This window comes from Austrofundulus limnaeus, unplaced genomic scaffold, assembly GCF_001266775.1.
Source record: "Austrofundulus limnaeus strain Quisiro unplaced genomic scaffold, Austrofundulus_limnaeus-1.0 Scaffold704, whole genome shotgun sequence".
Classification (NCBI taxonomy): domain Eukaryota; kingdom Metazoa; phylum Chordata; class Actinopteri; order Cyprinodontiformes; family Rivulidae; genus Austrofundulus; species Austrofundulus limnaeus.
In genome coordinates, this window is record NW_013953106.1 from 71,107 (window position 1) to 94,324 (window position 23,218).

At 38.4% G+C, this 23,218-nt stretch overlaps 1 protein-coding gene across 3 annotated transcripts in view; it reads right to left on the minus strand.

Annotated features, from left to right (window-relative positions):
• Window positions 1–1,788: 1,788 nt before the first annotated feature.
• The window catches only part of lrfn1 (leucine rich repeat and fibronectin type III domain containing 1), a 54,596-nt gene continuing 33,166 nt past the window's right edge, over window positions 1,789–23,218 (minus strand). For 2 of the 3 annotated variants that reach the window (XM_014027961.1, XM_014027962.1), the window contains 2 exons: window positions 5,884–7,282; window positions 1,789–3,742 (listed from right to left, as the gene is read on the minus strand). In XM_014027961.1, coding sequence (XP_013883415.1) covers window positions 2,842–3,742; window positions 5,884–7,259 — 2,277 coding nt within the window. In that variant the 5' untranslated portion in view covers window positions 7,260–7,282 and the 3' untranslated portion in view covers window positions 1,789–2,841. Of the gene's footprint in view, window positions 3,743–5,883; window positions 7,283–17,532; window positions 17,619–23,218 lie in introns of those variants that run through there. The other variant, XM_014027963.1, reaches the window with a different exon arrangement.

The following is a 23,218-nucleotide window of genomic DNA, read 5'->3' on the forward strand; positions in this document are numbered from 1 at the left end:
TCTCTGCATCCTCCTACCTAAGCAGATTTAGTGTTAAATAATGGTTACAGAGAGGAACAGAAAGAAATACTTCCCAGCAGAGAGAAATGGTCTGCTGCACATTTCCATGCTGTACGTGTCAGTAGTTAACGCAGAGACAGACTGGAGCTGCAAAAGTTGGTGCGCCAGAAACTGACAGCTGAGCACTTACACCCCCAAAGTTTAGTCTTCTGCTAAACAAGAAAGGAAATCTTGGCTTGTGAAAAATGCAAATCTTGTGGCTGAAAACTGGCTGAGTGCTGATGGAAGAAGATGAAGGCTGACCCTGTTCTTAGGCTCTATCTTCTCTGTCACTACAGATGCAAATAAGACACCAATACAGCAAAAATAATAAAAAAAATAAAAATAATAAAAAAACACCATTATGACTTTTCTTTTTCTATGCCGTTTTAACTCTCTACTGTTCAAGTATCTTGGTTTTATCTGTGTGGAGCATCTCTAAGCAGAGGAAGAGGGTGTTTTCTGTTGCTGCAAACAAATATCTACTGTCCAAACTGATCATATCTTTTTCCTGTTGTTATTTTTTGGTTTAGTACTGTATTCATTCATCATTTACACAGAAATATAAAAAAAAAAAACAAGGGGGTGTAAAACATCCTTAAACAACCGTGAACCTATTATTGGCTTACTTAAATCAAACCAAGTGATGTATCTGACTGAACTGCTGCGGATGGAGGAATTTCAAATTTTTTGTATGAATGTGTTTTTATAAACTTGCTTTATGAATTTTTATAGGTTTTTAGTGTTGTGTTTGATGTGTTGTTCCATTTATTTTAGTATATTACATGTCTGGTAAGCCAGAGAAAAATTTCTACTATGGTGGATATTAAAGTTTTATTCTATTCTATTATTTCCCAAATATTGGTGTCACAATAAAAAAAAATCTTTAAGGTGCCAAGATGCAAGTAAATAAGATTTACTTGCCGATAAGGATAAAAACTTAGGCCATGCCACATGGTCTATGTGCACAAGCCCACCTCCCCAAAAATCTATATTTTTTTAAAGGCAATGTAGAACACAAATATATTAAAATTTTAATGTTGAAAATTTTGGGATTCACCAGGCATCCTGTTTTAGCCACATACATATCTCTGCCACGGTCATCTTCATACAGGCTACATATGTCTGCTATGTCCTGCTGTCCCATGTTGATGGGTTGCATGAAAACCAGTAGGATGTCAGAATGGTAGATATTCATACTTCTTCTCACCCAATCCAGTTCACCTTATCTGGGGAGGTGCCACATATCTGGACTTTTTTTTTCTGAAAAATGAGAATGAAAACAAGCCAAAGTGAAATAGAAATGAAATATTTTTTGCATCTCTAAAAAGTCAAAATAATTGCATGACAATGTAAGGAGTAAAAGTCAAAAGTTGGCTGGAAAGATAAATACTCCAGTAAATTTCTGCTTAGTTAAAGTAAAGTATTTGTACTTCATACTTGGCATCTCTTTGCAGTTAATTACAAAGAAAAAAACTAAAGAAGGAAATCATGGAAAGATTTGTCTCCCTCTTGTGATAAGCAGAAGATCCTGCGTCATTGTATAACAGCTGGCTTCATTTGGATTCAGCCTCATGTCCAGCTGGCTCGTCCTTCGTCGTCACACATCCCACTCCGCTCCATTGCTGCTGCGATGCTTTCACAGAAGCCTTATAAATAGCACAGAGCAATCAAATATTTATCATTTCAATCCGTGCGACCCTCGTCGCAGTGGACGGTCCTGCAGCGCCGAGAAGAAAACGCCACTGATACAGTTAACCCACACAAAAAAAATTTAATACCCTTCATGAGGGGATAAATGGTTCCGACTTTGACATACTAAATATTGAGAGGTGTGATGACACAGGTTTTTAATGTAAAAACTTGCAGCCAACACCCAAAATGTTCTGTAAAAAGCCATGTGACATGACTTCTTTACTTACATAGTTAGTACACATACACCAATGTTTGTAATATACTTATATATGTCTTCTTTTTTTGTTTGTTTGTTGCCTTTTATCTAGACCAGCCAGATACAGTACTGATTAATATACAGTCACATCTGGAACAATACTTATTCAACATCATACAGTCGGGCCGTCAGAGAGGAATCCACGGCAAGTATCCACAGCTTTCCTTTTCTCCACTAACATTAGAAATCAGCATTGAAAACTTTCTTCTTTTTTTTTTGATTAACGTTGTATAGACTGGTGGTGATACTTGTCCTTGTATCTCGTGTCTTCTGTGCAATTTTTTTTTCTTTTCTTTGAAAGAACCAAAAACATGATTGACATAACAGGATACCTGGCTGTTCACGTTACAGTTACTGCTTGATGAAGATTTTTTTTTAATTATTTTCCTCCGTTTGTTTTCTTTTTCTTTTTTGCCCCCTCTTTTTATTTAACAATTAAACAGTCACATCCAAATGCCACATCCCCTTGGCGAGCCACAGAAAATGGTGAAAATTAAAAAAGAAAAAAAAAAGTAAATGCTTCCCATGACCAGAGCGGGAGGCGATGACAGAGAGAAAGGTTTAAGACTACAGTGAGCAGCATCCTCCATTCATACATTTAAAGAATAAGGCACTGCTGCATAAAGACAGGACATGGCCAACAAATCTTTCTGGAAATATGATGAGGGAGAGGCAGGATGAAGGGAGACTGTTTTTCTCCAGCGACTCACAGAGAGTTAGCATGTGTCTGTAAATGTGCTTGTTTTTTACCATCTGCTGTGTGCAGGAACATTGTTGTTTATGGCATTGTGTGTTTGTTTTTTACACGTTTGTGAGTGGCTGAGATTATATTTTTTGCTACAATGTTTTCCTCAGACTGTGCTCTCAAGCATCCACTCGGTGCTGCTGAATGTAACTCTCCTGTTGGCGAGCGGCGATGACTCCGTGTTGAGCTGGTTGGTGGACTTGTGCCACCTCGTCCTCGCTCTGCGTGGGTAACTGTGACTCTGAAATATGGAGTAATCCCCACCGTCAAACGAGAATCGGTGCCTAGTTCGTGCCAGCTCATTAGGAAGTAACCCCACGTTGGCCAGAGCACTTTTCTTGTCCTTTAGCCTGGGGGCCTCCTTGGAGCCAGCAGTGGAGCCTATCAGGCACAGAGACATGGTGGAGCCTGTCAGGCTACTGTCAGTCTGCGTGTCCTCAGATGGCGGCCCAGAGCATTGGGCGTCCAAGCTGCTTCTTCTTTTCATCGTGTCCACCTTTGGAGGCAGCTCTACCTCCAGCACAGCACTGGTGGCTGCTGGATTCTCCTGTTTCTCACTGTCCACCCTGAGCACCAGCGCCATGCATTCTTTGGGCGCCTGAGCCTCCTGCTGGTCCTCGTCCGACTGCGGCTGCTTGGAAGTGGAGCGCTGGAGCCGCTGCTGGCTGCCGTTGGTCTGCGAGTGCATGCTGGAGCTGACTTTAGGTTTGCTGTCCACCGGGCCGCTGTAGGCCTTGTAACGGATCATCAGGATGATGATGAACACCAGCACCGAGGCGACGATGATGCCGCCGATGATGATGATCATGGTGCCCCCCAGGAACTGGCTGTGCATGAAGCGGCACTGGCTGACCTCGTTGGCCGTGTGGAACTGCACGCAGCCGACCACACGTGTGGCCGTCAAAGATGTGATGCCGTCGTCGTAAACCGCCAGCACGCAGAGGTCATACTCCCGTCCGGCAGCCAGATCGTTGATTAAAAAGTTCTTGCTGGTTGATGGAATCATTCTGCAGAGCAGAGAAAAAAACAGTTGTGAAGATGGAGAGCTTTAATAATGAGAATCAGAACACCCACATATACTGATTTGCATTAAGGTGCATTAAATCGCACATTGGTTTTCACTCGGCAAAGGAAAAAAAAAGAACTGAAAATCTTTACTAGCATAAAATATCAGCCATTTTGGTAGACAAGCAAAAAAGAATTGCTTATAAGAGAAAATGTTCCGTTATAAAACAGTTCTTTTAAAAGGAAAGCAAAGGTGATAAACAAGGCAGAGAAGGCTGTCTGTAATAAACCACAATAGCTGCAGGCTGCAGGACAAGTGATGCATGATGGGAAGTCAGTTTTGATGTGTGATTACCTAAGGTCACAGTTTGTAACTGCTAGATTAGACTAAATACGCAGGAGGAAAGCATTGTCTTCAGGTCAGCATTGGCGTTAATATAATTAGAAGCTTGTTTCTTTTCCCTAAAGGCGGGAAACTGGGATGGTTATCATTTATAGGTGATAATGTACCACCTGAAGACAAAACAACATTCATCCTGAAACTGAATGAGAAAATTATACAAGAGAGCTACTCATTATATTAAAAAAAACTTAAAAAAACAACAAAGAATGTCAATCAAGAATATTAGTTGGTTGCATTAATGCTAAAATCTGATGGAACATTAATTCGTGTCACATAGTTCAAAAGACAGATTGAGCTTTTTTTTTCTGTATTTTCAGAAGATCTTCAAATATTTGTTTTAACATCAGATTAATGAGTGAGTAAGCTCATTCTGCACAAATATCAGCCTTTATTAGCTGCTACTTATGGTTTGTTGTTTTTCTGTTTTACCCTCTGTAATAACAGCTTATCTGATATGAAACTGTAAATTATTATAAGAAACAATCTACATAAACTGAAAATTGACTTGTAATTTGCAACCAAGACATGATAATCTAAAATTAAAACACTGTTTTGTGTGTTTTTTTTAATCAAGTTTCTTATTTATATAATTTAATTTATTGCCCATAGCCAAAGGAGGACAATAGCTCACGAACAACTAGATGGACTTTTATTAAATTTTCACAAAATAATCACTGGATGTATCACTTCAACTAAAAACCTTTTGGAGTCAGACCAATTCAAAAAGGCTGCCATAGTTAAGTGACCTTAAACACTAAATTGATTGTAATTCAGTCAGCTTTACACATAACAAGGTACAATTTAATGTGGAAATAACTGAGTCGTCTTCAACACACAGTCTGAGTGAAATAGTCAACATATTTGTTTATAACTTTAGTATTTCTGTTCAAATAAACCTCGTTTAATAATGTCAGGAAAATATCTCATGAATCGTTAGATAGAATTTAGTGAAACTCTCACTCTTCATTCACATTTGGAGTCAACCCAGTTCAAAATGGCCACCACAGCTAATTGATTTTAACTTACATGCACATAGTTTGAGCTGTTTGTAGCTGAAAGTCATCTTCAACACATGACCTGACAAATCTTATCAGAAATGAGATCATTTAAAAGAATTTAAATTGCTGGTATGAGAAGTGGTGAGCAATATGAATCCCTTTAAGGAATAATAGGCCTTTCATTAGTTTCATATTCAAGTGCTGTACTCAGCTAATTATCAGGGATATGCCCATTTTATTTGTAGTTATACACCCACCCATCCACCCATCCATCCATCCATCCATCCATCCATCTCTGTGATCTTGAATGTCGAGTGTAGAGAGTGTGGTGACAGCTCTAACTGCACCGCCGTACTGCCCCAATTAATGCAGACACTCTAATGATACAAACAGTTGCACACAGTCAAATAGTTGGCCCTCATGTTACTGTTGTTGTTGTATTATATACTAATGATGCTGACAAGACCATTTTGTCCATCGGGGGTCCTGGACTTGCAATCCATTGAGCTGCTCACAGCAATCCACTCAGAAAGTAGAAACACAATTATCTTAAGTGTATAATTTACAATCCATGCTTACCATAATGCATTCAGAAACCACATGAGATTTTAACTCTGGCTACATTATAAAAGTTCTGCTTAGTTTTGATTATAAATAATGTGTTTTTAATCTTTTCCATCTGCCAATCTGCAAAAACAAACCTTTGAATTATTCAGGAGATCCCACCACCACTCTGGCTCACCTGTACACCAAAGTATCATCCGCTGTGCTGTTGTATTGTATTTGGTACATTCTGATCCCAGGGATGTGGCGCTCAGATGGCCAGCGGATCACAGCCGAGGAGGAGGTCATCTCTGTGACCACCACCCTCCTGTCCTGCTTGTCGTATCCTTTTGTGTCGTTGCCAGACTTGGAGGAGGTGGTGATGTCTGAGAGGCCCGGGTCCTCACGCATGTGGCCTGTGTTGTTAACAAACAGAGGCAAGGGGATCATGTTGATCTCAACAGCAGCTGTGGCGATGCCTGCAGCATTGGACGCCACACAGTTGAATGCCCCGCTGTCCTTCAGCGTGGTGATGAGAATATCAAGGGTGCCATTATCATACAGGATGGTGCGAGAGTTGTTATGCACCAGCTTGCCGTCTGGCGACCGCCAGTGAATATCCGGGTCTGGATCGCCCACGGCTTTGCATTTCAAAGTCACACCTTGGCCCTCCATCACAAATGGCTTGGAGGCAATGTGTTTGGTGATCAGTGGGGGCTCGCAGATGAACTCCTCCTCTTGGATAGACCAGAAGTATTTGTCCATGAGGTGTTCCGGTGAAGCACAGGTCTCCAGATCGTCCTCTCTCGTCAGCCTGCGCAGCCACAGCAACTCACAGTTACAGTGAAGCGGGTTCCCGCCAAAACTCACGGCTAGCGTGGACGAGCTGGAGCCCTTGGCATCAGAAAGAACCTGAGCGTGCTGGAACAGGCTGTCCGGCGGCAGCTTCTGCAGCCGGTTAGAGGTCATGTCCAGGCGGACTAGCTTAGTGAGCAGCGTGAATGTTCCCGCTTCAATGTGGTCAATCAGGTTGTGGTCTAACGTGAGGGTGTTAATGTTGGTCATCCTGGCTATGGCTTCCCAGGGAAGGCTGCGCAAGTTGTTGTTAGAAAAATCCAAGTCCTCAATAGTGGAAACAAACTCGTCAAAAGACGTCGGGGCCACTTGGTGGATCTGGTTGTTTCCGAGGATGAGGTGCCGTAGGTTAATGAGTCCCTTAAAGTGGTCACTTTTTATAACGCTGAGCCGGTTCCCGTCCATGTGGAGCGCCCGCAGGGAGCGCAGGCCTAAAAAGGCGTTGGGGACAATCTGACTAATTGTGTTGCGGGACAAAGTGAGGTGGACCAAACTGGTCATGTTGAGGAAGTCTTTCTTGCGGATGATGGTGATGAAGTTGTCTGTGAGCCGCAGCTCCACGGTCTTGCGGTCAATGGTGGGGGGCACGAATAACAAGCCCTTCTTTGCACAGAGCAGAGTCAGAGTCGGGGAGAGGTGCTGGCAGATGCAGTGGCCAGGGCAGATGAAAACCTTTACCAGAGCTGCACACAGCAGCGCGTACAGAACCAGCCGGTCCATTGTCGATTGTTTTTCTCCAGGCCCTGTGTTTGAGACAGACAGAGAAAAAATAAGAGAGATGGTGAGTGAAAAAAAGGGAGAGATCTTTGAATTAATAAATAGCATCATAGCCTTTATAAGAGCCTGCTGCAAACATCCAGAGTCTGACCAAGATTGCTGAGACTGCCAGGGAACCATCAATCACAAAATGAAATAGAGCTTTGGCGAAATAATGGCACCTGGGATGATGAAAGGCTGCGCCAGCACTGTAAGGAGCCCATGTCTCTGCACCCTTTTTAATGGAAATAACAGAACGTTTTTTTTTTGCCCACTACTAGGCTGCATCACCACTGGATCATATAATAGCTTGAATGATCACAGTGCAGTTTTCTCCTATTTGGTAACCATGCAGTCATATAACAAAGCTTGTGTGTTTTTCTTGCTCTGAATTTCACATCAGGGTGGAGAATTAAAGCCAGAAAAGGGCACATGTCAAATAGAGCTTGAGGATTTTTATGACCTTTTCATGTTCTGCCTGTGCTTCCACCACTAACTGCAAAAAAATTAGATAGAAACCTGTCATGTAAATCAAAATGGAAAATGTGAAAGCAACAAAAGCACGGCTTGTTTCGAGTTGGTCAGTTGGAGGCATTATTGGATGATTCTTGGCTTTGGTGGATGTTCTGATTCTCTGATTCTCATTTAGAGGTATTGATTTCAGCCTCTGAAAGAACACGCCTCTGGTGACAGGGGTAAAAAGTGATCCTTGGCTGTGATAAGCATAAGCGACCCCGGTGGAACGTAAACAGAGATGTGCTGATGACATATTGCCAGTTGTTTGAGCCACTTTGGCATCAGCCTTAACAGCTAAAGTCTTAAGCTTCACTGCTGATGGGAGAGACTGTTGATGCTGATTAAGTGCAGCGACGAAAACTTGCTTTTTTCTGCTCTAACTCCAGATCGACCCGAAGGTCTCTGCAGCTCACCACTTTCTCCTAACACGCATGATGACTCTTTTTCTTCTCTGCCAGCTCCAGAGTGTCAATCAGCAGCAATGTCTGTTTTTCTGCTGTTCAGCATAATTATTCTAATTGACTGAGGAAGTGTTGGCTGCAGATTCCGAACACAAATGTCTGTGGGTTTTTTTTTTCAGTGTTTATGATGCTTTCTCTAATTTGTCATGACTAATTTTAGAGCCTCTTTATATATTCTGCCATGTTGAGGTGGCGCTGACGTCTTTAACACCGCTGATATTCTGCACAATTCTGCCCAAAGCTTAAACATCTAATGATTCAAGAGCAACAACAGCTGTCAACAAAATCTAATTTAGGAAGTCCTGAAGCAAAATACATGCAATATTTTAAATGCCACACGTTGAAACGAGTTCAGCAAGTTGGTTTAAGCCCGTCCGTTTTTTTTTCCTTCTCAGATTATTCATGTATACGTTTTAAGATTAATTTCTTGACAAATGACATGTTACAAACCTTTACTCTGCTGTCAGTTTTGTGTTGTGCTCATGTTCAGCAGCAGCTAGCGCTAGCATTTTAAGTACTGACTGAAGCGCCTCCAGCAAAAAATAGAAAATATCTACGTAATGTGAAACTGACCATGATGTAAAGGTTTAAAAATATTATCATGAACTACTATTAGTGTTGTATAAAGTACCACAAAGTGATACTTGAATAAAAGTACAAGTATCTTACCAAAAAATGACTTTGGTAAAAGTTAAAGTCTCCTTTAGGAATATTACGTGAGTAAAATTATTAAAGTATCTGATATTTTTGTACTTGAATTTTAAAAGTAAAAGTATTGATTTAAAATGAGCAGTTAGATTTTCCGTAATGACATTTATTAGGAGGTGACCTCCCCAAAAACTGCAGAAATGACTGTACTTCTTAAGTACAATCATTTTATTTTAATGATTATGTCCTGCTGGAGTGTGGCATGATTTGTTTGTGTACAAACTAATACGGTATCAGAATTTTATATATTTATATTTCTCATTCAACCACAGTTAAATTCATTCTATCTAGGAGGCACAATTTATATGGATACTGTTTATTTTTTTACAATAACTAGCTGGAATGAAAACAAGCAAAAATGAAATAAAAGTAACGACTTCCTACTTCTTGCATTTTTTTCAAAATGTAAGGAGGAGAAAGTACAGATGATTGTGTGAAAATGTAAGAAGTAGAAGTAAAACGTAGGCTGAAAAATAATTACTCAAGTAAAGTATGGATACCCAAAAATTCTACTTAAGAAGAGTAAGAAAGTATTTGTAATTAGTTACTTTACAACTCTGGTCACTAAGTTTCAGACAATAGTAACCCACTTTAACTTTAACATCCAAATTAAAATCATTCAAAGACCAATCTGCAACAGGCAAATGATTAATTGCTCATAAACCTTCCACAGAAGCCACTTTAGAAGATCTTAACTATCCTGATCTCATGATAGAGTATTATCAAAGCTCATAAAAAAGGAGAGGCAGCCACATTGACCCATTGTGCATTTGCCAGCCAGTACTGTAAACTCTCAGTTGCTTTTCTTTCTCTCTCGCACACACTCTGCAGCAAACACACACAGACACACACTGCTGTCTGGTTGGCAAATAACTGGCAGACAACAGGGCATCTCGTTAGCTATGAAATACCGCTGTCCAATCAGAGTTCTCATTAAAATCTGGCGTCCTATGATATCATTATCTGAGGCCCGTGGAACAGCTTGAAGCACGAGCTCAAACCAGTGGGAGAGTTTATCAAAGACTGTTGACCAATTTTACTCAATTCCCGCAATGCAGCTTCTACTTTATTCTGCACTGGTCATAGCCACTAAACTGAGTTTGGAGGGAAACAAAAAACAAAAAACAAAAAAAACAAAACAAAACAAAAAAAAAACACGTAACGCAGATATTTGCTTGGTTGGTGTTTTCACCTTCTTGTCTGATTCTGGCTCTGCAGGTTGAACGGCAAAACTAAAACCAGTGAAGTGCAACATGCACACATACACTATAGTTCTCTAAATAAACTACGTACTTGTGCAAACATTGCCCAATAAGTTTAACAAACAGGCAAATTTATTTAGCAACACTTTTTAATTGTTGGGTAGGGATGATTTCCATTTTTAAGACAGCTAACACTGTAAAATTAATAACAATGCACATGAAACTTTGTGTGTCAAATACCTTTATGATAGTTACACTTTACTGTCACAACTTTGCTGGGTTGCCTTAGTATTCAGATGCTAACTGGGACACAAAGCTCATGGTTTCTCAGAGGACCATCTGTGCCAGAGCACTTCCTGCCACACCGTCGAGGATACTCTATTGATCTTTCAGCATCTTGGGGATGTAGGGGGTGGGGACTATGTTGCCACGGCAACTCTGGTGTAGAATGTAGGTCTTTGAATTGCATTAAGATGAAGATGAGCTGCTTGAAAAAGTGAGGCTTCAGTTTTAATGGGTGCAAAGATGGCAAGAGGGGACGTGAATAGATGTATGAATGGCCAAATAAATTAAATGAAAAGGGCAGCTCCGCCCCACATTTACTTTATTGCTTAATATCTGTGCGGGTCACTGAAGTCATCTCCAGACAACAGGAGAGCACCAGAGCAGTGGTTAGAGCTGTCGTCTCACAGAGAGAGGGTCGCAGGTTTGCTTCTCAGTTTGGGGCTTTTCTGGGTGAAGTTTGCTTGTTTTTTTTCTTTTTCTGGGGACTCTGGTTTTCTTCACCAGCCCAAAAACTTGCATGTTAGGTTCATTGATAACCCTAAATAGTCCCTGTGAATGACTGTTTGCTTCACTGGTCTCTCTGTCCCTGTGACGGACTTGTGACCTGTCCAGGGGGTGACCTGCCTCTCACTCAGTGACCGCTGGAGATGGGCACCAGCTCCCCCCGCGATCCAGGAAGGAGAAAGTGTATAAAAATAAATAAATAAATAAATAAATAAATAAATAAATAAATAAATAAATAAATAAATAAATAAATAAATAAATAAATAAATAAATAAATAAATAAGATTTTTTTGGTCAGGCATGTTTTGCAAGTGATTACTCAGAGACACATTGTTATTTTTAGAAACTGCATAAATAAAGAAAAATGAATTACAAATATTAGTCAACACAAGGAAGAAAAACAAATCAATTCAGTATTCATTTTAATAAATAATAAGCAAACAGATGCTGCAGAATAACAATAAAAAAGCAAGTCCCTGTTGATGTTTTGTTGCGGCCTCGCAGCTTAAGGGAATAAAGTCTGGCGTTATAGCAGCAGATGCTTTCGTATCAAACTGCAGCAAGGTGCACAAGCTGTGGTTCAGGCTGGTTTTTGTCTTTTAGCATCCTCTGGGCCCTGTGCAGACACATGACCTCATGATAATGTTCGGGGCAGTTTTAATTACTCGCTGCTGGGGCCTCCTGTCTTGGGGCATGCACAGCCCATGTTGGTCTGTCGTGTTTCTAGTCTGAATGCTCCACATTGTTCTTCTGCTGAATTTAACAAGATCTTGGCAGGGGGAGCGTAGCTTTTTAAAAGTTTCCTTAGGAAGTACAGCCATTCAAACAGATTGTACCGGTGACATATGCCATATGCCCATACGCACATGAAGCAGTGATTTGGAGCAAACAGATTGTACAACTGTTACTGGATACAAAAGGCTGAACAGAAATCTTCAAGACGTTCAAAATGTTGTTAATGTAAACAAAGAATTTGGATTTTGCATTTCTTGCAAAAATGCAGTGTGAAAGCTTAACGTTGAGAGATTTTTGCAGAATATCTATTAAAAAGCTGGTAAAATAGCTAAAAGGTAGCTGAAATAGCATAAATTAGTACAAAGAAACAGAAACAGTATGTTTGCCGAATTAAGCAATAAGAAGCTGAAATCAGCACCATATAGTGAATGTAGCTGAAGAAATCAAATTAGCTAAAAAGTAGCTAAAAACACAGAACAGCTTAAATTAGCAGAAGCATAGCAGAAAATATCAAAATAACCGTAAAAAAGCAGAAAAAAGCTAAAATCAGCAAAATATATGTTGAAGGAAGCTGAAATTTGCACAAAGAAGTTAAAAAGCACATAAAAAAGGTAAAGAGTGCAGCAGAGATTTATGACTATTTTGAAAGAACGTGCTGCAATACATACATAAAAAATTATTTCTATATTGTGAATGCTTTACAAGCATTCACACAACTAATGATGATGAATTACAAACAGTGCCATTCACATATTTGGGCGGCACTGGTAGGTTATTGTGGGGAGTTTAAGCGACTACATTGTGATACTATACAAGTCTGTACTTTAATGTCAGAGTTTTACCAGCATAAATTTACATATTTGTGATGCAAGAACGTTATTAAGTTTCTCTCATTACTGCATGTCTCTGCAGTCTTTACAACATTTCAGCTTTAGCTTCAGTCACTGCGAGGTCTCATCATATCTATACTGAACATATGCAAATACAAAGTCCTACAGAGGTATTTTTCCCATCATGTTTTATGCATGTTTTCTGTAATAACAGCTTGAAACGCCAGCTTGAAATGCACATCCGATTTAGTAAATAAAATTCACTATATACAGCATAAAAAGCTAAGTGACCCTCCTATATGGATAATGACTGGTGACTCATCTGCATTAAAGGTGTATTTCAGTGGATAAAAAAGGAAGCAAAAATAAAATAACTCAATTTAAATGCTTGAGAAAATGTGGAAAAAAAGTTCCTTTGTTTATTACAGTGATGCTTATGCACATGATGGTTGCAAGGGGAAAATAATTAAGCCTCAGGAGGTCAGATACCTCTTTTTTCTTTACTTTGATACATCAGTAATTATCAATATGTTGCTTTAACACTTTAGCCTTACATTTTTCTTTGTGAATAAATTGTAGTCACACAGAGAGCTTTATCAGGGCTTGCATTCTGAGCTCAGTTTGTTTCATTCCTTCCCACCATAAAAAGCTCGACTTGGATGCGCTTCACATGCGGAGTGAAGCAGGCAAACGTTCTGCGACATCAGCAAGAGGAGAGCGTTTAAGTGAAGAAGGAGATTCTCCATTTGTCTCATTTTATTTAAAATGCCAAAAGATGACATTATCAGAGCAACTGTCAGCCCACGTCATTTCTAATCTACTCAAGGAATAATGAGAGGAAATAAAACATTTCACCAAACTGTATCCACTGAATCAAAACCCCCCTTTTGCCTTTTCATCATGGTTCCCAAAATGAGGTCATTTATGTTTTTAGGAGCAGTGTCGTTCTGTAAGCTTCATGCCACCAAACACATGATTTCTGGCTGGTAGAAGATGCTAAAATGATCCAGATAATAAATCAGACCTAAAGTCTGTTTTAGATTCTCAGTGCATTACTTCAGAATGGAGCCCGACTTTATATTTATTAGTCATCAATTAAGCAATCAAATCTCCTAACAGAGTGAGAGCTTTGCTAAAGTACCATGAAGGTGAATTAAGCACAAAATGAGAAATTAACCGTAATGAAACAAACAAATTAAAGGTTCCTTTACTTGCTCTAATTGTAATTTTTGATTTTGAAGCTGTCTGAAAACCTGCTTAACATTTAAACAATTAAGCGTGTTTTCTCCTATAGTGCACTTTTTTTTTCTTCAAAGTTTTTTTAAATTATTTTTAGCAAAAACACAAACAAAAAACAAACTAACAGAAAAACACATCCCTAAAAACCCTCCCATCCCTCCCCACATATACCGGATCTGCTAACAAAACATAAATATAAATACATCTTATATTCTATAGTGCACATTTTTACACAAGTCGTGCACACGTGAGCACATTAGACCACAGACTACCCACACACACACACTCAGGAGAATACATGCAGAATAATAATGGTAAGTTCTAAGAGACCAACTTACCAAACAACAACAACAAAGTGAGTTGTCATGAGGGCAGAACAAAGAGAGGCATAAATTAACACCACATGTGTCATTTTCAGCTGGGTTTTCCTCGCTCACATTATACCTGGAGGACATGTGTGAATAAAAGATAAACTCTGCTGCCTTTAAAAAATGCTTTGATTGATTCCGATTGAACAGGAATTCTTTAAATCATCCAAGTGTGAATATTCCTAAACATTCAGGTGCAAACCTAAAATTATTTCAACTAAAAGCTGAAGGTGTTATAAAAAAACACTGCAGGAATCAAATGGAAACTGAAAGCTGCTGTCTTTATTTATTACTTTCAGCTCCTTTCAACTTCCACCTTCCAAACACGTAGCATCCTGTGATGCAGATTTGGCCTGGCATACGGCTGGAGGGATCATGGTTTGTCATCGAAATTTGAAAACTGTTGTGAAATCGATGAACTCGGGTGTCAATCTAACATCTACTTGAAGAGGATTTGCCTTTTTCACCGTTTTACATGTGAATGAACGGCTGCAGTTCATAGGTGAATTAAAGAGAATTTAATTAGGTGAACGGAATCTGCAGAATTTGAAGAATCTCAGAGTAAAAACAGTTCCGACCTCAAACGATCCCATAAATCAAGAGCTACACAATTGAAAATCAGAGATAACGTCTCTTTAAAAGCTATCCTCTGACATAATGAACCATACAGAAGTGTGTTATAACCTGCCAGGTAATATTCCATAAAATATGATTTGAGATAATTGCCTGATTTTACTTTTATTGCTTAATGTTTCATACACCTTTATGGTCTTAGAAATGATAAATTCTTCATCGAGAAGTCTTGTATGATTTTTCTTTCTTACCTGGTTTTGTCATTTTGTTCGTTTTATTGATGTTTTCTTGTCTGGCAGTACACTGGATTGTTTAATTAATCAGACAAAACAAGCAAATTTAGGATGCCAGAGTCAATTTTTCCAAAATGAAAGACTTTTAATGAAACACAAACTAAACAAATATTTCAGACCTTCATTGTCATTTTTTTACAGTTATTTATGTGCTGCTGTATAATCAGGCTCAACGTGACCAGATACATTCATAGCTATATCTATTCAGGATCAGCATTCGGCTCAGTGCTTTGGTCCCGTACACCTGCATTTTTTATTGATTTTTATATACAAACATAAATTAGTTTTATTGGTATTTTATGTTGTGATAGCAGAATGTGCTCAGTGCACAACATCAGAATGACTGCAGAGCACAGATGAAATGTAGGTAAATATGAAACCAGTTTAGATTAAGTGTATTTCCACAAACCAGAAGTAAGGCTTTAGCTAGACTAGTGGTTCCCAAAGTTGTGGTCAGGACCCCTCTATGGATCACGAAACATCAAGTGAGGGTCCCCAAATGATTTCAAGGCATCAGTTTAATTATTCATAAATGAATAAAAGTAGTTTAAGGCCCTCTAAAATTATAATGTTTTAGACAACTTATGCCAATTTATGAAAAGTTTAAAGACATGCACTTTGAAGGTGGAATATATCAAATCAACTGGAAGCCTCTTTTAGGCTTGAGTATATTGTAATTCTAACAAATGGATCATATATACACATATTACTTTATATATATATATACATATATATATGTATATATATATTTTTTTTATATATATATACATACATATATCACTTTATTAATAATTTAGACTAACAAATATTTCATAAGTTAGCATCAGTTGTCTAAAATGAAACAGTATAACAGGGTCTTTGCATTGTTATTATGCCCAAGTTTACAGAGTTTTTAGCAATATTTGCATACTAGTAATATCTGTGTTGTATTTTTGTGTTTCTGCAATGGTTATTTTGTGGGCTGGAAGTTTGAAAACCACTGATCTAGACCAAAAATCATCCTTAAATACTGACTTTGAGCATACATGTTGGTCAATATAAAAAATAATATTAATAAAAAAAAACGCAAGTTGCGAGCATCTTACCTGCAGTACATAGCAGTTAAAGTGCTTAAGTTTTTCAGTAGCATAAAGTATTTTACATCAGCTTTGTTGCAGCATAGATGTTCTTTTTACTAAATAACTGTCTAATGCAAAAATGAAACACAGTATATCAGTCAGTGACAACATTTTCAACGATTGAGTTGTCTTAAATTGCATAAAAATTGAGTTTGGTTTTGATGTCTCATAAAATTGACACCACACTGGCTGTTTTTTCTGATACCAGAACAAGAATTTACCTTAGTTTAATTCATGATAAAATTATTGTTAATGACTACCTTAGATTTTAAGAACAATGTAACAAATAATATCTTCATCACCTCAGAAAAAAAAACATCTGTCCACAGCTGCGTGATTGTTGAAACATTCCCTTGACATAACTTTGACACTCAGGAAACCGTAAATGCCAATTAGACTGCGACGGCAGTGAACTGCCAGCTGCCCTCGTGTGACTCTTGTCAGGAAGCAGGCATAATTATTGACAGGCAGAGTTCATCTGTGTCATTTCTGTCTCCACCAGCAAGTGCCTAAAGTGAGGCTGCACAGCCCAGGGGATTCTTCTGCTCCCATCTCATCAAGGTGGGGTAGAGGGTGGTTTAGCAAACAGGACAAGCATTTGCATTTTATAATTATTCCTGCATGCCAACAGCCTTTTTTGTTTACATCCAATTTAAAACCTTTAACTGAGATGGACAAAGTGCTCTAGCTCCATAAACTGTAACAGTGAGAGGCATCCTGAATAGGAAAGAAAACGCTCATCAATGAATATTTTTATGCACATCACTTATTGAACATTTGGATGATCACTGTCATTTATCTGCAACGTATTCAACGTCAGTGAAAACCTCCTTATAAAGATACAATCAGCATTTAGAAGTTGTTTTTAAAATTACAGATGACTGAAATACAAACAAAATTGCAAAAGAAATAACAATGCTGTATAAATACAATTACTGATAACTGCAGTGCAAAGAAGGAGAATATGGACAAAAAGGGGGGTTTTAGCTACTAAATGATAAGTAACATGTGATAATTGCTTGACATGGCTGTAATTTAAGCTAGTTTCACCTAATTTGCTTTCATTACGTGTCTCAAAGAAGAGATTTTCAGAAATCTGACCATGTTAAAAGAAAGTGAGAATCTTTATTATGCAGATCAATATGGCATTTCTTTTCTTCTTTTTACTAAAAACAACACAGAGACCAGGAAACTGCAACTGGTAAACATGTTTTCACTGCAGCTTATTAAATCTCTCATCGCCTGATTTCTCAGCATTTCTTACATTTTCGATCAAGATAAATACAAATGGTGTTACCTACAAATGTCAGACCACTTGAATAATCAACGATGAATTGTTCTTGATTTAGATGAGTGACATGCAAATGTTTTCCTTCACGTGAAGTGATTTGATATACATGCTTACGTGTGTGCAGTGCGGTGTATATCCAGTATTTTTTCTTCTTCTCTTTCTCACAGAGGCTGAAAATATAAACAAATTATCATATATTGTGTTGTTCCAGTCAGTCCATCTCATCCACAAACTGCATCCATAACCAAGGGGCAAAAAAACAAAACAACAAGGAAAAAAAAAGATGTGACTGCAATGCATCTGCTCACTGTCATGATTAATAGAATCAACAGGAAAATTCAATGCCTTCTGATTTATAGTGGCCACTTGCCGACTTTAGATTTGCTTTTGCTGTGCGAGAGGTTTTGTAGGGCTCCATGCCCAGAGAGGAGCCTCGACTTTCTGATATTTACACGTCTGATTATAGACACTGCATCACCTACGCAGCAGATAAACTGCTGTTTGTCCAATAATATCAGTGGAGCTGGAGGAATTTAAATCTTCTGCAAAAGATCTGGAACTGGATTCAAATCTAATTTAATGGAAAGCATCAACACAAAACTTGTGCAAGCCTAAACATTTATGGAATGTGTTATCATATATTGTTATTAAAGCTGCAACACAATTTTTACAGTGCAATAACCACCATCCAATATTACACTGCTTTAAGGTTTCACAATATCACACAATCACTGTTGGTACCATTTTATACTGTTTAGTCATGGTTTTCCCCCCCTTGTTGTTCCAGAGCTGTTATATATGTTTGTAGCCTAGAGCAACACACAGACAGATTCATAAAACCTATTTGAAATGCCAAAAGCATTATCTGAGCTTTCATTTAGCAATTGGGTTTCAAAGTGCTCAGAGCTGGGAAGATGAAGTCATTCTGATGGACTGCAATCATAACTGTGATGTATTTTACTCAGGCTAGTTGAACATGTTGACAATGATAGAATAAAAACGCCAAAATCAAGTGATCAAAGCATTTTACTTGCATTGTTAAGAATTGAATAGTAAATTGATTTAATTTAGTCCTTTGCTGCACTACGATCTCGCTACCTGTAACACCTCTCAATACAAATCGTAGTTGTAGTCATTTTGGCGAGAACTCAGAGTTATCTCTTCCTGATTCAAAATGCTGTTGACAAACAGCCCCAAAGTACATTATTAACCTCGGCTGACACTGACAAACACCAGTGAATTAAATCTATGCTCACTCTTGTTAATGGCACAGTTTCTTTCTTTTTTTTAACAGCATTACAGTATGATTGCATTAACACACTCCAGCTGCTGAACAATTCTGACAGCACTACTCAATAAGTAAGTTTGCTCAATCAAACTGCAGAAAATCTGAATATATATATTTTTTACTATAGCAAAATGGGACAGAAAAAATGTTAAGTGCATGGCCAGAGAGGAGATTATTAATCCATAACAATATTGAATGATTCCATCAACAGTAATGAATCATTTTCATCTTTTATGTTTTGTGGCCAAAATTCCTGATGTTGTACTCATCATGCTTCGATGTGGGCACAAATGTTTAGCTTGAATTTATTATTATGCTCATTCAAAATGTCTTATTTATGCTATTTCTAATTTCAGTTCCAATATCACCAGCATCAGTGTGTGAATGTGTGTACGAATGGTGAATGACTGTAGTGTGAAGCGCTTTGGAGTCAGTAGGGACTCTATAAAGCACTATATAAGTTCAGGCTATTTACCATTACCGTTTCTAGTTAAATGGTTATTTCTGGACAGTGAACACTGGGAAATAAAAAAAAAAAGATATATAAAACTAGATATTGCATAGTGGGAACATAATGACCCCTGCACGCACAAATGCACCAGAACTCAGAAGTCTTTTTTCCTAATAAATATCATGCTACTAGGTGCATCCTAGAATTGTAGTGGTTTGGGTGGGGTCCCTTTTGGTGGGGGGGGGGGGGCATTGGTTGACCTGATGGATAGCTCCTCATCAGAATTAAACAACCAACAGAAATCTGAAGCTCCTATGTTTGACTGTTTTTGAGCTATAACCATTTTTGTATGTCCAGATACCCCTTTTTCAGATAAATTTGGGGTCCGGGGAGGGGGTGGGGCACTGATTGGTGGGCCTGACGGATATAGCTTCATCAGAGCTAAACAACAAAAGGAATCTGAAGCTCCTATGTTTAAAAGTTTTTGAGGTATAAGCATTTTTGCATGTCCTGACACCCACTCTTTGAAAGGAGCCCCCTCCTCAAATATGGGGTCTATCGTAAAACCGTTGTCTGGCGCAGTGTAGGTCAGACTCATCTACAGTCCTGCCAAATTTCATGTTGATCGGTGCAGCCGTTTTTGTGCTACGGCTGACCAAAAATCACTGAATAAACAAATAAGTAAATAAACCGTACGAAAACAATTTGACTCCCGCTTACACTTCGCTTGCAGGGGTCATAAAAAACATGGCCAAGAAGGGGTCTGTGTCAAATTTAAAAATGCAGACTAAAGTCCAGTTATAGATCTAGTTTCTCCATTAAAGCTATTATCGCTGACAGAAATATTGATCAAGCTGAGTCAAACTAATGCATTTGCTACCTTAAAAAATAAAGCCATTGGTGTTTGCAATGTGTGGTTAGCACCTCAACTATTACTTGAAAGTTAAACTCATTCTAAATTTTGTCTGAAAATTAACAAGTATCAATAGCTGCGTTTCCATTGCAAATGTGCGCAAAACTTTATCGATATTCCGTGAATGTCGAAAAAACACAGTTTCACAATTGCGGTGTTTCCATTAAGTAAGAAATGCTATTAAAGTCACACGTGAATACGTTTGTTCTCGCGATAAGTCATTACAAACATGGCACCGATGGATGTAAACACATAGCATATTGATACCACGACACCAGCGCTCATAATCAGCCATCAGAGGAGACGTCAGCATCTTATCGAGTCTTTCCAGTGACAAGCTCCTTATACTTGGGAGCGGCTACATGTGCTGCGTTTTTGGGAAATTGTAGTCGGTGAGTTTACTACTTCCTTTTACATCTTCCATGATTTTACTACTATTTCTACTTCCTGTTTTCTTTTTTGTCGGCTTTTTTGCCAGTAGAAACATCCGGTTGTTGATGACTCTTGTGATGCGAAAAACGTGTTTCCATTGCAGTTTTGCGAAACACACCAATTTCAATACAGCCGAAAAACCACCTCATCCTAGTGCAAAACCATTTTGTAGAAAAACAAGCGTTTTTTTTTTTAAATTGACGTGTTTCCAATGAGAAAATTTATTTTTGAAATTCTAATTTGCGCATTTTCATGGTCAATGGAAATGACACTGAAACCATTGAATAGACGCTTGCATTTAGACAAGGTAAAGTAAACATTGCTCAGACAAAAAGAAACTCAAGATCTTTGCCTTTCAGGTGATTCTCACATCCCATAAATCCAAGCAGCCACTTACAGAGCATTGCATTATATCAAGAAAGGACCATTTATAAACCTGAACAAATGTCATTCACAAGTGCTTAATTAGCTAAAGTACAGTCAGAACTGCCCCTTTCTGAGATGAACTATAATTTATTTCTGTAATGGTATATATGTATTAATTTTGTTTCAATGCTTTGTAGGTCAGATAAAAAAAATCTTTCTCAAAAGTTTATTTAAGCAGGGTTGGTCACCTAAAAATGTTTTTATCACTGAATGACCCAAATAACCCGTTTCTATAAAAGAGAGATATATTTGTCTTCCAGTCTTAAAAAATACAGAATGTGTATGTCTAAGCTGTGAGAAGCTGCAGTGTAGGTGTGAGGAGAACGACTCAGCTTCCATGCAGCACTTTTACAGACATCTTCCAGGAGATTTCTTATTTCATATTTGTCTAAAAGAAATACAGCGCGCGCGCACGCACGCACGCACACACACACACACACACCCACACACACACACACACACAAAGAAAAGCAAAGAACACAGGCAAACACTTGGATAAAAGCAGGAGCTGCAAACAATAACGGGACAGACAGTGATTTTGAACAGCTTCTTTCTTGTGATATTTCTATTTTAAGGCTCAGCTGGTTTTGAAATCTATTTAGTGTCAGTGACAGCAGTGGGTGATTTACATATGCTAGACCTGTATCATTGTCTCATTTATATGTAGCTTCTGTATGTTTTGACAGTTTAGTCATTTCCTCACCCAGAAATGTTGTCCTCTGCATTTATTTCATCCACTGACTCACTGCTTTATATTTTGGTCCTTACTCTTTTTTTTGTTCATTAGTGCCATCCTCACTCTTCTTAAGCAGACTGGAGAGACCCTCTGAACTGGTTCTTTCTGTGGTACAATTATGTTGAAGACTCCACACTCCTCCTTCCAGGGCTCATATACTGCATTGATTCTGACAGTATGTTCCACTATATACGTACAGTACTTGTTATGTGCTTCGGTGTGACAGTAAACTCTTGTATAGAGACTGTTTCCAGTCTGGAGAGAAAATGGGGAGGTAGTAAAGAAAAAAAAAACACTTTCCCCAGTGGAAATACTTCGTAATCAAATGCACAAAAATAAAAAATAAAAATAAACAAAGACAAATCTTTCATTATTAGAAAACATTCCAAGAGGCTAATCTGTTTTTCTGACCCAATTGTTTAAGATTCAGAGAACTGGAAAGAAACTAAATCTCAATTTATAGGTGATAAATACCAAAGCTGTTGATTTTTACATCAAGATTTTTAGAAAATGCAGGTTTGTCTTTGGTTTGGGCTGAACATCAGCTGGTCTGTTAAAGGGGACATATGCAAAATCTAATTTTTTATCTGTAAAATGAGCCTGGTTCTGCAGGAGGTTTCTTCCTGATTAGCAGGGAGTTTTTCCTCTCCACCGTTTGCTCAGGATGGGAGACTGTGATGAAGTGATTCAACACAATCTGCTGGCTTCTTCTTTAGATTGTTTTTTTTTTTATTCATGTACAGTGCCCTGAGACAACATATGTTGTGACTTGGTGCTATATAAATAAACTGAATTGAAGTGCATTTTTTTGTTTACATGGAGTTTCTAGGACTGCAGTAAATTTAAATTTAGTCCTTTCCAGTGCTGCATAGATGTTTTTATATTATTTTTGGGACATATTTTTTTCAATGTCACAGCATTTGCCACAGAATTGCCAAATAGGGTAGGGACTTATACCAACTACAATTCGGACATCTTTATTCTCCTCTGGGTCAGACTCCAAAATGTAAGACTGGATAAACAAGTCTTTTGTTGACATCTCTTAATAATTTGTGCAGCTATACAATAGTCGTAAACCCCTCTATCTAACTAAAATGGATTGTCTAGAAGCTGGAGGGGGTCAGGCTGTGAAGCCCCTCACTTGGATTTAAAGGGCCAATATTGTGTGTTTCTCAGGCATAAATTTAAATACTATACCATAATAAAGTATCTACAGTATGTCACCTTTAACTGTTATTAAAATGCTGTTTTTATGTTTAAATAGAAAATAAACTTATCTTCTCATCACTTCCTCTTCTAAACGCCCTGAAATTGGCCTCTGTCTCTTTAAGAACCACCTTCCGCTTCTGTTTCACCCATTTCGGTGCGGGGTGGGGGGGATCTGAAAATACAATTCCTCAAAAGGTATTTTAAATCTGAAAAGAGCTTCAGTGAGTGAGAAGTAGTGGAGCTCAGCAGACAGTTTCAGTTTCATTTTCATCAAGAGCCTGCAGGAGTCATGGGCGGGGTGTTTGGGGAGATGGGCGGGGTGTGTGTGTGTGTGTGTGTGTGTGT